This window comes from Marmota monax, unplaced genomic scaffold, assembly GCF_021218885.2.
Source record: "Marmota monax isolate L192 unplaced genomic scaffold, Marmota_monax_Labrador192_F-V1.1 WCK01_AAM20220418_F8-fsc00109, whole genome shotgun sequence".
Lineage (NCBI taxonomy): Eukaryota > Metazoa > Chordata > Mammalia > Rodentia > Sciuridae > Marmota > Marmota monax.
Window position 1 is genome coordinate 1,822,420 of NW_026695229.1, and position 15,382 is coordinate 1,837,801.

Here is a 15,382-nt window from a genome sequence, read left to right on the forward strand (position 1 = left end):
GACCCTGTCTCAAAATAAAAAAAAAAAAAGGGTTGGGGATATAGCTCAGTTTTAGAGAACCCCTGGGTTCAATTCTCAGTACTATGCACACATACACACAAAAAGATCATATATGCAAACACATGAACACAATCTAAAAGGCTCTTTTTTTTAAAGAGAGAGGAGACAGAGAGAGAAAGAGAGAGAGAGAATTTTTAATATTTATTTTTTAATTTTTGGCGGACACAACATCTTTGTTTATATGTGGTGCTGAGGATTGAACCGGGGCCGCACGCATGCCAGGCGAGCACGCTACCGCTTGAGCCACATCCCCAGCCTTAAAAGGCTCTTAATAATACTTGTTTCTAGTGGGTAAGATTTTTTCATTGAATATATTTTGCTATTCTTCTGAGATATAGATGTATTCTTTTGTACAAAAAAATAATTTTAAGTCCACTTTGGAAAATATTCAAAAATTTTAGTAAAAACCATTTCACCCATCATGTTGGGAAACATTTAAAGGTTTGGTAATGTGCTACACAGGCAAAGATATGTGAAGGAAAAAAAACACACACTCAATATAAATTGCTTTTAAAAAAAATCAGGGGCCAGGGTTGTGATCAGTGGTAAAGCACTTGCCTAGCATGTGTGAGGCACTGGGTTCTAGTCTCAGCACCACATAAAAATAAAGGTGTTGAAAAAAAAAAATCAGTCCTATAACAGACAACAATTTGTTAATATCTCTAAAATTGCAAACACACGCTTTCCCAACAATTGCATTTTGGGGAATTAGCCTTATAGATACACTACACACACAGAAAAGTCTGGTAGAAAGTTAATTGCTTCATTATTTGTTAGAGCAAAATGACTACCTAAAAGTTCATAAAACAGCTGCAATTTAAATAAATTATAGTAATCCACAGATAAACGGGGTTGGGGCTGTAGCTCAGTGTCAGAGTGCTTGCCTAGCATGTGTGAGGCACTGGGTTCGATCCTCAGCATCGCATAAAAATAAATAAAAGTATTGTGTCCATTTACAACTAAAAATAATTAAAAAAAAAAAAAAGAAAGCTCTCCCAAATATACCATCAAGAAAAATAACCAAAAGAGGTCCCTATTCCTATAATAGAGGAGTAGGCTGTATCAGAATAACCTTCTTACAGAGTGATATTACAGATCCTAGATGAAATATGGAAACAACCTTCTGAAAGCACTGGAGATAAAATTAAAAAGAAAACTTGACCCTTGAAAGAAGAAAATATCCTTGAGCAAGACCCTTTACACTGTTTCACCTATGAAGGTGCTCCCTGGTCAAGAGGTTCAGGGAATTTTAAACAAACAAACAAAACAGCTGCAATTTTATTGTCCTGAGGGATTAAGGGAGGATTGGAGACTGCTCAAAAAGCAAGAAATCTAGGAAAGGAGAGAACCACAGAAAGAGGAGGTCCCAGTTTGAATATAAAGCTCCCCTCAAATCTTTGGCTAAACTTCGAACTGTTCAAATAGGGGTGGGATACCAAAGAGTCCAGAAAGAACATAAGAGCTTGGAGGCTGATAAAGCTGAGCAGAGATTTTAGCTGCACCCACCAACAGGGTAGACAGAGTTGAGTTCATATCCTGCCAAATCAGACAGACTTGATAAATACCTCAAACTGTCCATCTGAAACTCCAAAAGAGTCACTGAACTAAAAAAGTACATCAAGGACTAAGAGATTTACCCTAAGAAAAATATATCAACTATCAAAACTGATGTATTAAGCCAGGCATGGTAGTACACACCTGTCATTCCAGCTATTTGGGAGGCTAAGGGAGGACTGCTAGTTCCAGGCCAGCCTGAGTAACACAGTAAGACCTTATCACAAAAATAAAAATAAAAATAAAAAGTGGGGAGCAAGGAGTTTCCATGCTGGATTCCATCCCTAGCATCACTAAAAATAGGAGGGGGAGGGAGTATGCTGGGGATATACCTCAGTGGTTAAGCACTGGCCTACTATACTCCAGGTCCTGGGTTCAATCCCCAGAACAACAACAACAAAAAAGCTGATGTAACAAAGCACTATAAAACCGTACCTCCAAACAACAAAACAGCCCACCACTAATTTAATTAATTCAACACTATTCAGAAGTCAGAATCCTTAGAATCTATCATCCACAATGTCCAACACATAGTAAAAAAAATCACTACAGCTGGGCATGGTGGTGCATGTCTGTAATCCCAGAGGCTCAGGAGGCCGAGGCAGAAGGATCACAGATTCACAGCCAGCCTCAGCAACTTTGCAAAGCTCTAAGCAAATTAGCGAAACCCTGTCTCAAAAAATAAGGACTGGGGATATAGCTCAGTTGGTAGAGTGCTTGCCTTACATGCATAAGGCCCTGGGTTGGATCCCCAACACCACAAAAAAAATAAAAATAAAAAATAAGGGTTGGGGATGTGGCTCAGTAGTACCAAGCATCCTTGGGTTCAACCCCTTGTGCCAGCTCCCCGCACCCCCGAAAAAGCTGTTATATGAAGAAACACAAAAATTTGGCCCAAATTCAAGAGAAAAAAAAATGAGTCAGCAAGAGATTCACAAATGTCCCAGATGCTGAAATTATGTGACAAGAACTTTAAAAATAATTTTGATAAATTTGTTAAAGAAACTATAGAAAGTCAGCATGAGGGCACTCACCTATAGTCCCAACTACTTGTGAGACTGAATAAAGGATTGCTTGAGGCCAGGAGTTTGAGGGCAACCTAGACAACACAATAAGATTCCATCTCTGGGGGGGAAAAAGGTCTATAAAAAAAGATAGAAGACACAAGGAATTTCAAGAGAGATGTGGAAACTTTAAAAACATACACACAGAAAGTGTGGTATTACAACAGGCGGTACACACCTATAATCTTGGCAACTTGGGAAGATGAGGCAGAAGGATCCCAAGTTCAAGGCCACCACAGGCAACACAGTAAGACCCTGTCTCAAAATAAAATAAAAAGGGACAGAGGTCTAGCTCAGAGGTATAACATTCCTGGTTCAATCCTCAGTACCACAAGAAAACACAAAAAGAAGAATTAAATATAAATCTAAGAATGATAAATAAATTTGTCAAGTTTTAAATTCACAATTGAGATTGACTAATTACATATAACATAAAAAAGAACCAGTGAGCCAGGCACAATTGCAACACACCTGTAATCCCGGCAGCTTCGGAGGCTGAGGCAGGAGGATCACAAGTTCAAGGCTAAATTCAGCAATTTAGCAAGACCCTAAGAAACTTAGTGAGATCCTGTCTCAAAATAAAATAAATTAAATAAATAAACAAGGGATGGAGATATAGCTCAGTGGTAAACTGCCCCTTGGTTAAATTCCTAATACCCACTGACTCCCAACCACCCCCCCCCCCGAAAAAGGAAAAGAAAGAACATGAAGACAGAGCAATACATATAACCTAAATGGAATTACACTGACAAAACACTTAAATAACCTGCAGAGGGATTTAGCTCAGTGAGAGTTGGCCTAGCAGGTGCAAGACCCTGGATTCCATCCCTAGCACTGCCAAAAAAACAAAAACAAAAAGCCCATTAAATAACAAGCAGAGCTTCAATAACAAGTGGAACCATGCTGAGCACAGTGGCACATGCCTGTAATCCCAGCAACTCAGGAGGCTGAGCCCTAAACAATTTAACAAAACTCTTTCTCAAAATTTAAAAACTTTTAAAAAGATTTTTTTTTTTTTTTTTGGTACTGAGGATTGAACTCAGGGGACTCAACCACTAAGCCACATCCCCAGCCATATTGGGAGGCTTGGTGTACTATGGAACTTTTATTTACATAAAATACTTAATGTACCATAAAATATTTCAGCCAGGCACAGTGGTACATGCCTGTAATCCCAGTGGCTCAGGAGGCTGAGGCAGGAGGATCACAAGTTCAAAGCCAGCCTAGAACAACTCAGTGAGAACTCAACTCAGTGAGAACCCTGTCTCTGAATAAAATACAAAAAAGGCTGGTGATAGTGGTTGAGTGTCCTTGGGTTCAATCTCCAGTACCAAATATATATATTTCAAAAGTCAATCATTTAAATAAAAATAACAATGTACTGTTGGATTTATAATGTTTTCGGAAGTAAAATAAACGTCAGAAATTTCATAAAGAACAGAAGAGAGTATAAACAGAATGATACTACTTATAGGTTCTTACATTGTATAAGAAAGAAAGGACATAACGTTTAATTTATGGCATTCTATGATTTTATGCATGAATATTCTAAACCCTAAAAGAGACACACCTAAAAAGCCAATACCAACGATGTTGGTCACAGTGTTGCACATGTTATTCTATCTACTTTGAGGGCTGAGGCATGAGGATGGTAAGTTCAAAGCCAGCTAGGGCAACTTAACAAGACTGTCTCAAAATAAAAAAGGGCCGAGGGTGTAGCTAACTGGTAAAGTGTCACTGAGTTAAATCCCCAGTACCACAAAAAGAGAGAGAGAGAGAGAGAAAAGAAAGAATAAAACAGTAACACCACAGGCTTAGGCCGACTAGTTTGCTCACTTTTAGAATTCAACTATTATTTACACCTTCCTGGGTTACAAGATTATACCACCTTAAGCTGCAAACCAAAGCCAAATTCCAACTTCCTATTGTGCTTATTAAACAGGATTATTTTCATTGCACAAATCTAATGCCTGCCATCAAACGCCCTAATTCTTAGTACAATCCAAGCAGAAAACTGTTACCAACCAAGCACACTTGGGAGGAAAAAAGAAAAAGTGTCACATTTTTGGCTCACTGCTAGGAAAAAGTTTCCTGCTTATACCAAAAAAAAAAAAAAGTAATTTAAATTTAAATTAAAAAGAAAAATCTGTGCTGGGGGTGTAGCTCAGTGGTAGAGCATTTGCCTAGCATGCATGAGATCCTGGGTTCAATCCTCAACACCAAAAAAAACAGTATAACCAAATATCTATTGGTTCAACTGACAAATCCAAATGCATACTCCCTGCATTTGCATTATCATTTGAAGAAATGCTGTTTCTCTCAATCTAAGGGATAAGAAAGTCAAGCAGTAGAAAGTACACTGACATAGATCCACCTTCATGACAATGATGTGGTGTCTGTGCAGAAGACACAGCTGGGCCCACTCCTCCACCATAGATCCCTGAAGACAAAGCCTGTCCTTCACAGTGCCTAGACCCAAAATGCCCTACGAGCTTTCCTGACCACAAAGAGTAAGCTGCAATTTATGGTCCACATGGAATGTGGTATGGCCTTATCTAGGGCAACAACCCAGACCTAGTCCTCCAAACCTGCCCAGGACATTCCTATTTACAAAGTGATCTCAAAAGTTTGCCTCAAAACTTTCTAGGATTGGGTGTGGTGGTACACACCTGTAATCCCAGATACTTAAGAGGCTGAGGCAGGAAGATCAAAAGTTCAAGACCAGCCTCAGCAACTTAGCAAGACCTTGCCTCAAAATAAAACTTTTTATAAAAAGCAAATGTGGAAAATGTTGCTCAGTGGTAAAGTGCCCCTGGGTTCAATCCCCAGTACCAAAAACAACAACAATAAACAATAAAACCTGCTAGAGCTGTCAGGATGAAGTACCACAAACCCAGGACTTCAGTCACAGAGTCACAGAAACTTATTCTCACAGGCCTAAAGACTAGAATCCCAAGATCAAGCTATAGGCAGAGGTGGTTTCTCTTGAAGCCTCTCTTTGGCTTGCAGATGGCATCTTCTATGTCCTCACATGACTGTCCTTCTGTGTATGTATATGTATTGATCACCACTTCTTAAAATGATACCAGTCAGATTGGATCAGGGCCCATTCTCATGACCTCATTTAAATGTAAGCACATCTTTAAAGATAAGTCCCCCTCTCCAAATACAGTTATCTCCTGAGGTCCTGGAGGTTGAAGCTTTAGCCCATACAGGCAGAGAGCAGGGATGAGGAGAAAGTGTACATAAAACAGACTATACACACATCCACACTGTTACTAGCTGGGCATGGGTCCTTCATTTGTACTGGAAGGTTTCATTAAAAAAAAAAAAAAAAGTTTTCCTTGCTGGGCATGGTGACACACACCTGTAATCCCAGGGGCTCGGGAGGCTGAGGTAGGACCATCACAAGTTCAAAGCTAGCCTCAGCAAGATCCTGTCTCTAAATAAAAATAAAAAATGGGATGTGGCTCAGTGGTTAAGCATCCCGGGGTTCAATCCCTGGTACCAAAAAAGTTTTCCTGATCACTTATATCAAAGTCTGCTTCTTCCATCTATTCTTGGCTCAGCTTCATGCTCTGAGGCGGCAGGCTGGTCCCATGCATGTTGGTTTCCCCAGTGTCTCTACCTGGCACCAACACTCATCTCATAGATAAAAGAGTGAATAGGTGGATGCCAGACACCTCCAGTGGCAACAAGTGCACATGGACCCAACACCAAAACTCCCCCAATCTCAGTACTTAAAGGCTGTCTCCACCCCTTCTTTGCTTCTGAACTTCATTCCCTGGTCCCCACCTGGAACTGGCTGATGCTTATTCCATGTCTTTCCTAAAACACTGTAGCATCTGTTCTCTAATGATCTCTAATTTTAGGACTAAGTGGCTAGCCTTTCAAAGTGCAATGTTACTAACCTTCTTCTCACAATACTAAGTGTGCCATAGGCACTCAAGTAAGATGAGTAAAATGCTGACAGATTTATGAGATTTAATCTTAGCTGTTTAATTATACTATCAAGTGACAAAGAAGGGGCACTGCTGACAAAAATGCAGTTACCATAAGCTGGGTGCAGTGGCGCACACCTGTAATCCCAGCAGTTCGGGATGCTGAAAAGTAAATTCAGGGGCTAACTGTGTAGCTCAGTAGTATAGCACTTGTCTAGCACATGGAAGGGTTCAATGCCCAGCACTGGGTGGGAGCAGGAGTGGTCATCAAGTTCAGGCTGAGGGAGTAGCTCAGCAGTAGAGTATGTACTTAGCATGTGTGAGGTCCTGTGTTCCATCTCCAGCACCAAAATCAAAAGATGAGTGAGTTCAGGCTGGGGGAGTAGCTAAGCAGTAGAGTAATTACTTAGCATGAACAAGGTCCTGGGTTCTATCCCCCAGACAAAAAAAAAAAGTGAGTTTTTCCTCCTCTTGGGCTCTCACCCTCTTGCCTTCTGCCTGCCACCAAGGGACAATGAAGCAAGAAAGTCCTCACCAGCTGGCATACACCTGTAATCCCAGCACTGGGGAGGATGAGGCAGGAAGATCTCAAATTCAAAGTAGCCTCAGTAACTGAATTTAGCGAGGCCCTAAGCAACTTAGTGAGATCCTGTCTCAAAAAAAATTTAAAAAGGACTGGGGATGTGACTCAGTGGTTAAGCACCCCTGGGTTCAATCCCTGGTACCAAACAAAACAACAAAAGGAAGGTCCTCACCAAATACCAACCCCTTGCTCTTGGACCTACCTCCCAGACTCTAGAACTGTCAGAAATCTATTCTTTTTTTTTTAAACAACTGATATTTTATTTTTTTTATATTTATTTATTTTTTTAGTTCTCGGTGGACACAACATCTTTGTTTGTATGTGGTGCTGAGGATCGAACCCGGGCCGCACGCATGACAGGCGAGCGCGCTACCGCTTGAGCCACATCCCCAGCCCCAGAAATCTATTCTTTATGAAATTACCCAGTACCAATATTGTTATAGAAACCCAAAACAGACTAAGACACAAAGCATGTGGCTATTCCCTCTTTTTAAATTCTGGTTTAAATGAAGCAAATTCAAAAAGTAATTATTACCTCACCTACAAAAACCTCGGGCTGGGGATATGGCTCAAGCGGTAGTGCACTTGCCTGGCATGCACGGGGCGCTGGGTTCAATCTTCAGCACCACATAAAAAAATAAAATAAAGATGTTGTGTCCACCAAAAACTAAAAAATAAATATTAAAAAATTCTCTCTTTTTTAAAAAAAAAACACCTCAATATGTCTGTCAAATCAGAACTTAATAAAGCATAATACAAACTTGGGGCAAAGGGGAAGAGATGAGGGGATGGTGTATGGGGGCAAGAAAGATGGTGGAATGAGATGGCCATCATTATCCTAGGTACATGTATGAGTGCACATATGGTGCAACAACACATCCCACATCTTGTACAACCAGAGAAAAGTTGTGCTGCAATTGTGTACAATGAATCAAAATGTATTCTGTTGTCATATATGCCTAATTAAAATATATTAATAAAAAAATGCAAAAATCACACCCAACCAAATGAGCAATAATCCCCTATCATCATTTACTAGCCAGTCCTACAATTCTACTTTTTTTTTTTTTTTTTTTTTTTTAATGGTGGTGCCAAGGATTGAACCCAAGGCCTTGTGCATGCGAGGCAATACTCTACCAACTGAGCTATATTCCCAGACCCCCAGTCTTGCATTTCTAAGGAAACTCTTTTTAAATTTAAACAAGAGAAATAAATTCAATCAACACAAAAATATCTAATTTTGTTCAGTTAGAAATCATGGCCATTGGGTGGTGAGTCCTAAGGCCAGAGGCAGCAGAAGCTAGGACTAGCAATAGGGTTAAGGCCAAATGGCAATTTTGGGGGGCTGTGAGCCTCATCTGAATTGAATATAGAAACACACACATCTCAACTCAAGTATACACCTAAGTTTTTTTTGCAAAAAAGAATCACATGTTGATAGTACAGTACCACAATGCAGACTTGACTTCATTGTGTAAATACGGGCCTTATGTTCCAAGCCCCATTATTGGAAATTTCAGTATGAAAAGTACTAGTCACTCTGCAGACAGCAAAATAGGAGAGTAGCTTCCAAGTGGTCACTTCAACTTCAGGGCCCCTACAACTTTAGCACCCAGTGTGTTTCTCTGCCAATCCACTCATTCTTCCATATGCACCCAAAACTGATCCAACTCCCCAAAAGCTCCTCCAGGTCTCCTCTTGTACATCCTCATCACCCAGGGGCTTCATAGGACAAAACAGGGATCAACAAATGTTTATTGAATGAACTATAACTGGCTGGTGGTATACAGTTACCATGACCACATGTGCAGGAATAGCTTGAGGAAAGGCAGGGCTATACCTGGGGCCACTTCCATGAAATCCACTTGGTCCATCAGTTCTCTGGCAGCTCACTGATTCCTGTGTCCCAAGAAGAATGGGCATGGTAGAGCAAGCCTCTATCACTGCTTGACAAGACATCAAGACAAGTATCTGAGACCTGGAAAAAGCCCGCCAATCCACATTTTTAAAAGTTTAAATCTGCATTTTTTTTGAATGAACTAACTTAAAAAAAGAACTTAAAGCATCCAAACATTAAGTAAAACTAATTAAATTTAAATTGTGAAAAACAAATTAAAACAGGTTTTATTTCTGATTTAAGTTCTGAAGTTCATAAGTTGTAATGACCTCACATTGAATGAAGCAGTAGAAAAGGAAGGTTCTGCCAGCTTGAGATTAGTAGAGAACATCTGGTAAACTGTGTTAAGTCATGGCCTGGATAGGAATCAATGCCCCAAACCTCAATGTCTCACCTGCCTACAAAAAGTGTCAGAACAGAGAGAAAACATACAACTCCTGACTTGGGTAACATTAACAAATGATTATCCCCTCTAATAGAGGCAATAAAATTAATCACTAACCCTGTCTATGCCTAAGGTTTTTCAACTGTAAAATTCTTGATAGTTTTCCATTCCCATTCCAAAAGTTCAGGAATACCTTACTGCTTCTGTCTCTCTCAATCTTGCTGAAGGTTTAATGTTTCCACCCAAACTGGTAGAGGCTCCAAAGGAAACAGAACCATCCTTGCCTGTCACAGACACAGTAGGTGGGCCAGGTGCCCCTGTAAGTGGTGCACATTAAAGAGGTAACTGACAGTCAGGTCCCCCAGCATGTTCAACCAACTGCTGTCATTCCACAGGATAGCTGGTTCAGTTCCAGCAAAGAGCAACATCCACACTGGACATCCTGGTATCTATCTAGGCAGTCACTGGGTTAACACCTCTCTTTTCTGGCTAAATCCTTTTATCATAGCTCCTGCTTTTCTGTAGTCTAACACTTGCAGGCCAAATCACTATTTCAAGGTATTTTCCAACCTTAAACAACTTTTGCAGATAACTGTAATTGATATTGCATCTAAATTAGACACACACACGTCCCTAACACAAAACAATGAGAAAGTGAAGATGCAACACCACAGGGCTCCCTAAAGGCCACTGCCTACATCCATTTCAAATAAAGACTTTTTAAAAATGGGGCACCTCTAAAAACAAAGTGATGAGTATACGGTCAATTAAAGGACACTGCAGAATGGCAGGTAGTAACATAGGACATCAGGATCTGTTTTAAACTTGTCCATAAAAGTGAAAACACACATTTATCAAAATGAAAATGATAGGCAAGACATGAAGATTATAAGGCATTTATTTGAAAAGGATACATTTTATTAAAACCCATTTTCCACTTTAATGGTGGTTTATCCCACATCGTTTTTCCAGTCTCCTTAAAATGTTCTTTATCAACTACTCAAGCCTGTAATTAAAGCCACATTTTTAAACTACATAAACTAAAGAGCCTCTTGAACTATGTCCTAAATCCCACGCCAAATATAACGTCACTAAAATCACTCAATGATATTAGGTACAACAGACATTCAGCTAGTAATTGAGCCCCATCTTCGCTTTTACCGGACATCCAAAGACGAAGCCAAGTGGGCAGTAAAAGTCTCCACGTTAACCGCACAGCCCACTGGCCCGAGTTCCAGCCCTGGACACTTCTGTCCCCTCGCTGGGCCCACTTCCTTTGCGGCCCCAGCCCCTACGCCGGGGGGAGGCCCACCCTCAGGCCGTCTGCCCAGCGTTAGGGCGAGTCGCAAACGGGACCCCGGGAAAGGTGCGGCGTTTACTGCTCGAGAACGCTGGCCCACCTGATCACTGCCCGGGGTTCGTTAGTCCGGTCCCTACCCTGCCCTGCCCCGGTCGCCAGGACTTCACCGCCGGCCACTCCCGCCCAGCCCCGAGGGACCCCCCCACCCTTCTCGGCCCCCAGGACCCGAGCCGCGCCCACCGATCCCCGTGGGGGACGCGCTGGTGAACTCTCACCTTCTTGCCCTTCTTGCCCTCCTCTTCCATGTCGCCGCGTGCGGCCCCCGCGGCCCGCCCCGGGAGCCCCGCCACCAGCGGCCGCTACATGCTCGCCCCGGGACCGCCACCCCCGCGCTCCCGGCGCCGCCCGCCAGCCCGCAGTCTCCGCCCCGGCCGCGCCCCGCACCCGCACTTCCGGGCCGGAGGAAACCCGGCCCGCCCACAAGGACCCCGCCCCCGAAGAGGTTCCGCCCACAGCTACCCTGCACCCTGACTTCCGGGCCCGAGGGAGCTGGCAGGTTCTGTGATCAGATCCCTTCGCCTCAGGGAAGGCCCCGCTCAATGTCTGCAGACGGCAGAGAACATCCCACTGGAGGGCAGGGATCGCTACATCACCCCTGCCCCGCTCCCACGGCCGTAGAAACGCGCCTGCCCAATCTGCAGCACGCCCCGCCCCCCGCTCGCCCAGCGCTCGCCGTGCGCCCTCAGATCCGCGGGAGCGCGCACGGGAGTGCGCACGGGAGTGTCTCCAATTTTTCAATCCTGCCGCCATCTTTAGGGCGGCCAACTTCCCAGCGTTCCTCGCGTTCAAAGAAGGGGGTGGGGCTGGCAGGAAGGGAGGGGAGGGATAGGGCGGAGCGTCCAGCGGAGAATCCGGGTGCAGTGTTATTTCCTTTTTCTCCCTGGTCTCGCCTTCATTCTCTGGGCGAGGGGGAAAGCTTTTACTGAAGTTTTCTCTGTTTTAATGCCTACGTTAGACAAACACATCAGGAAACAACAACAAGGACTCTAAGGCTTACCAGAATAAAAACAGAGAGCTGGGTACGGTGGTGCACGCCTGTAATCGGGCGACGTTGAGAGGTTAAGGCCGAAGAAGTTAAGGCCAGCCTCAGCAATTTAGTGAGACCCTCAGCAACTTAGCAAGCCCTGTCTCAAAAAATAAAAAGGACTGGTGATGTGACTTAGTGGTAAAGTACCCCTGGGTTCAATATCCAGTACTACCAAAACAGAAGAAGAAAACCGAAGAACCTTAGCAGTTATCTAATTGCCACTTTTCACAGAAGTAATCAAGGGAATTAGGTGATTTACCCAAAAGCACACTGCAAAGTCAGCAGACCTTTCTTTTACCATTAAATCAAGCTCCACTAAATGCCTTACAATACAGCTGAAGGTAAACTGATACCAAAGGAAAGCAATATTTAAAAGTATGTCATTCTGTGCCGGTTATCAATATTCTGTCTCAGATCCACATGCACTTCTCATTTCCTGCCCAGAGAACGTGAAGCTGGCCCTTAAGCATTCTTCCTTTGCCGGAGGCAAGACTAAGCAATGTCAGAAGAAGGAACTTTGTTGTCAGTTGAGCCGCTCTTGGTAGTGCCTACGGATGAGAAATACCCCAGCACCAGGCTTCCACACTGAGAGCCTCTTCCTACAGTTTCAGGTTCTCCGCAGCTCGTCACCTTCCCAGAGCCAGGCTTTTGCAGTGCCAGGATGTCAGCAACAGCCAGCAGTTTCCTCCAGCATTTCCCTTGGCAAGTTTTATATCCAAGTACTTCAGTGAGACACCTGCCAGGGAACAGTCTCTTCTAGCATCCTAGAGGGTGAATTTGCAGCGAATTCTGCTAGTACTTCCTTGCCATTTGGTGAGCTGTAGCCTTTCCCTGTCCAACAAGATCAAGGTTCACCTTGGGGTAAGGTCTTCCTTAGGAGCTTTATCTCAGCCCTCAGGATGGCCCATGTGCCTTATATATACTATTCTCGTGATCTTTAATCCCTAGTTACCCTAATCAGGGGTTTTTCGGGTTTTTTTTTTGTTGTTGTTGTTGTTGTTGTTGTTGTTGGTTTTGTTTGTTTTGGTACGAGGGATTGAACCCAGAGGTGCTTTACCATTGAGCGACAACTCCTGCCCTTTAAATTTTTTTTTTTTTTTAATTTTGAGACAGGGTTTTGCTAAATTGCCCTGGCTGTTTGCCAGCCTCCTGCCTCAGCCTCCTGAGTCGCTGGGATTCCCCAGCCCCAATCCTCTCATATTTAATTCTTAATATATTAAGCCTTTCTTGTATTGTTAGATTTTGTTTGTTGCGATACTGTAAATAGAACCCAGGGTCTTTGCACCTAAGCAAGTGCTTTTAGCCCTAGCCACACCCCCAGCCCTCCTGTATTGTTTCTGTCTCCTGATTGGACTCTGATATTAATATCAAAGAAATAGTTGATCTCTGGCATTCCCCAAAGGCAGGTACTCCAGTCCTTTTGGCAGATAAAGAAGAGGTGTGGGAAACATCCTTTCAATTGGCCTTCTGCCATAATCCACATTCACAGACAAAAATGAGGCAGTGCATTTGGTTGTCATTATTCTCCTACCATTCAAGAATAGATACCTGGGTGTAGAGAATCAGATGTAATTGCGTTACTATTACTGTCCTTGATGGAGTCTGCCTGCAAACAGGATATTCTGTCAAGGTATAGATAGGTAACAGCGGACATGCTTGAAAACGAGGTGTCTGCTGTCCTTGGGAGGGCCTACTTGCAAACGAGAGGCTCCTTCAAGGTTTAGATAAGGTAACTGCGGACATGCTTGAAAACAAGGTGTCTGCTGTCCTTGGGAGGACTTGCCTGCAAACGGGATGTTCTGCCAAGTGGGCTAGGAGGGCGCTGAGAAAAATTTTATTATCTGTTCTTAACAAAGAGCAGAGCTCAGCATACTCCGGGCCGAGAATAGATTAGCCATGAGAAGCAGGTCACTTCTGATTAGAAAGTAAAACTTCTGTATCCTGTGTTTAATTAGCTGAAAGACCTGATTTATTGATGTTGGAAGGCTGCCTTCTTTGTTCACAATACTATAAAAAGATTGCTTGTACACAATAAAGGACTTTTTTTCTGCTGCTGCTTTGCTTGCTCTGCTTCTTCTTTCTTTTCCCATGCTGACCTGCAAGTGAATTACTGCAACACCTGGGGAAGGGAAGGACAGTATGAAGTGACAGACATTGTCACTCTATACACATGTATAATTACACTACTGGAGCTACTCTGAACCATGTACGGCCAGAGGAATGAGAAGTTGTGCTCCATTTGTGTATTATATGTCAAAATGCATTCTACTGTTAAATAAATAAATAATTAATTAATAAATAAAAAGAAGAGATACCTGCCACTGTAGTGGCTTATACCAATAATCTGGGCAACTTGGGAAGCTGAGGCAAAAGGATCATAAATTCAAGGCCAGCCTCAGCAGTTTAGTGAGGCCCTAAGCAACTTAGAGAGACCCTGTCTGAAAATTAAAAATAAAAAGGGCTGGGATGTGGCTCAGCGATTAAGTACCCCTGAGTTCAATCCCTAATACAAAACAAACAGGTGCCTGGGCAAGGCATAGTGGTGGATGCCTTTAATCCCAGCAGTGTGAGAAGCTGAGGCAGGAGGATGGCAAGTTCAAGGCCAGCCTCAGCAATTTAGCAGGCCCTAAGCAACTTAGGTACCAAAAAAAGAGAGAGAAAGAAAGAGATTTGATAATGTTTAAGATCTTCCACAGTCTTCTATTAATGTATATCACTTTGTAATGCAGAAAAATAGCACTACCAGAGCCTCTCTTAGCCTGATCCCTTAGGCTCCCCTACCCCTTAGAATGCCTCTGCCTCATCTCTTCATACACAAGACCATCCTTCAAGAAAAAAATCCATCTGCTATTCTTCAGATAGTGATAACTGCAAAAATAAATGAAGACAACCAAATAAGAAAAGCAGAGTCTATTTTTATAGAGCATGCTATAACAAAGGGAGTCAACCACCATCACTGCATGAGCAGAGTCAAGAGCAGGCAGAGTGAGAAAATCTTACAGTGAAAAAAAAAAAACAAACAGAAACTTCAGGAATGTCCTGGTTAGAGGCTATCAACATGGAGAAGAAGGGAGGATTCCAAGTGTTTGGTAGGGGAGCATATTTGTCTTCTCTAGTTGGTCTTAAATTGGAAGCCAGAACAAAAATTATGGAAGCTGCCAATTATTAATCAAGTTGGGACTGTTACAGAAAGTTATTGTTTGACTTCCTGGATTATCACTAGCAATAGTACCTCACTTCCTGCAAGTCTAACTTAACAGCAGGATAGCTTCCTGGGCTAGTTACTATAGATGAGGGGTTGGTTTCCCTGCAAGTAGCTGCAGGTGTGGGTCAGAGTCCAAGGTGTATAAATGATCTCATTGAGAGATTAATGTCTTTCATAACAGACAACAGTGGTACCAGCTACAATAATAACAGTGTTTTTCCTGAGGCTTCACTGTAAAATGTCCTTTTGAGTGATTACCATTTTCTTACCAATAACTTCCCTAGCCTGATTTGTGGCTCTCACCTC

General features: G+C 42.7%; 1 protein-coding gene across 9 annotated transcripts in view; it reads right to left on the reverse strand.

Annotated features, from left to right (window-relative positions):
• Ccm2 (CCM2 scaffold protein) overlaps positions 1-11,186 on the reverse strand; it is a 60,499-nt gene extending 49,313 nt beyond the window's left edge. Inside the window, exons 1-2 of one of the 9 annotated variants that reach the window (XM_046437784.1) lie at positions 11,060-11,172; positions 9,043-9,180 (exon numbers count right to left, since the gene is read on the reverse strand). In XM_046437784.1, coding sequence (XP_046293740.1) covers positions 9,043-9,076 — 34 coding nt within the window. In that variant the 5' untranslated portion in view covers positions 9,077-9,180; positions 11,060-11,172. Of the gene's footprint in view, positions 1-9,042; positions 9,181-11,059 lie in introns of those variants that run through there. The other 8 variants (XM_046437783.2, XM_046437789.2, XM_046437788.1 and 5 more) reach the window with 8 other exon arrangements.
• Positions 11,187-15,382: the final 4,196 nt, after the last annotated feature.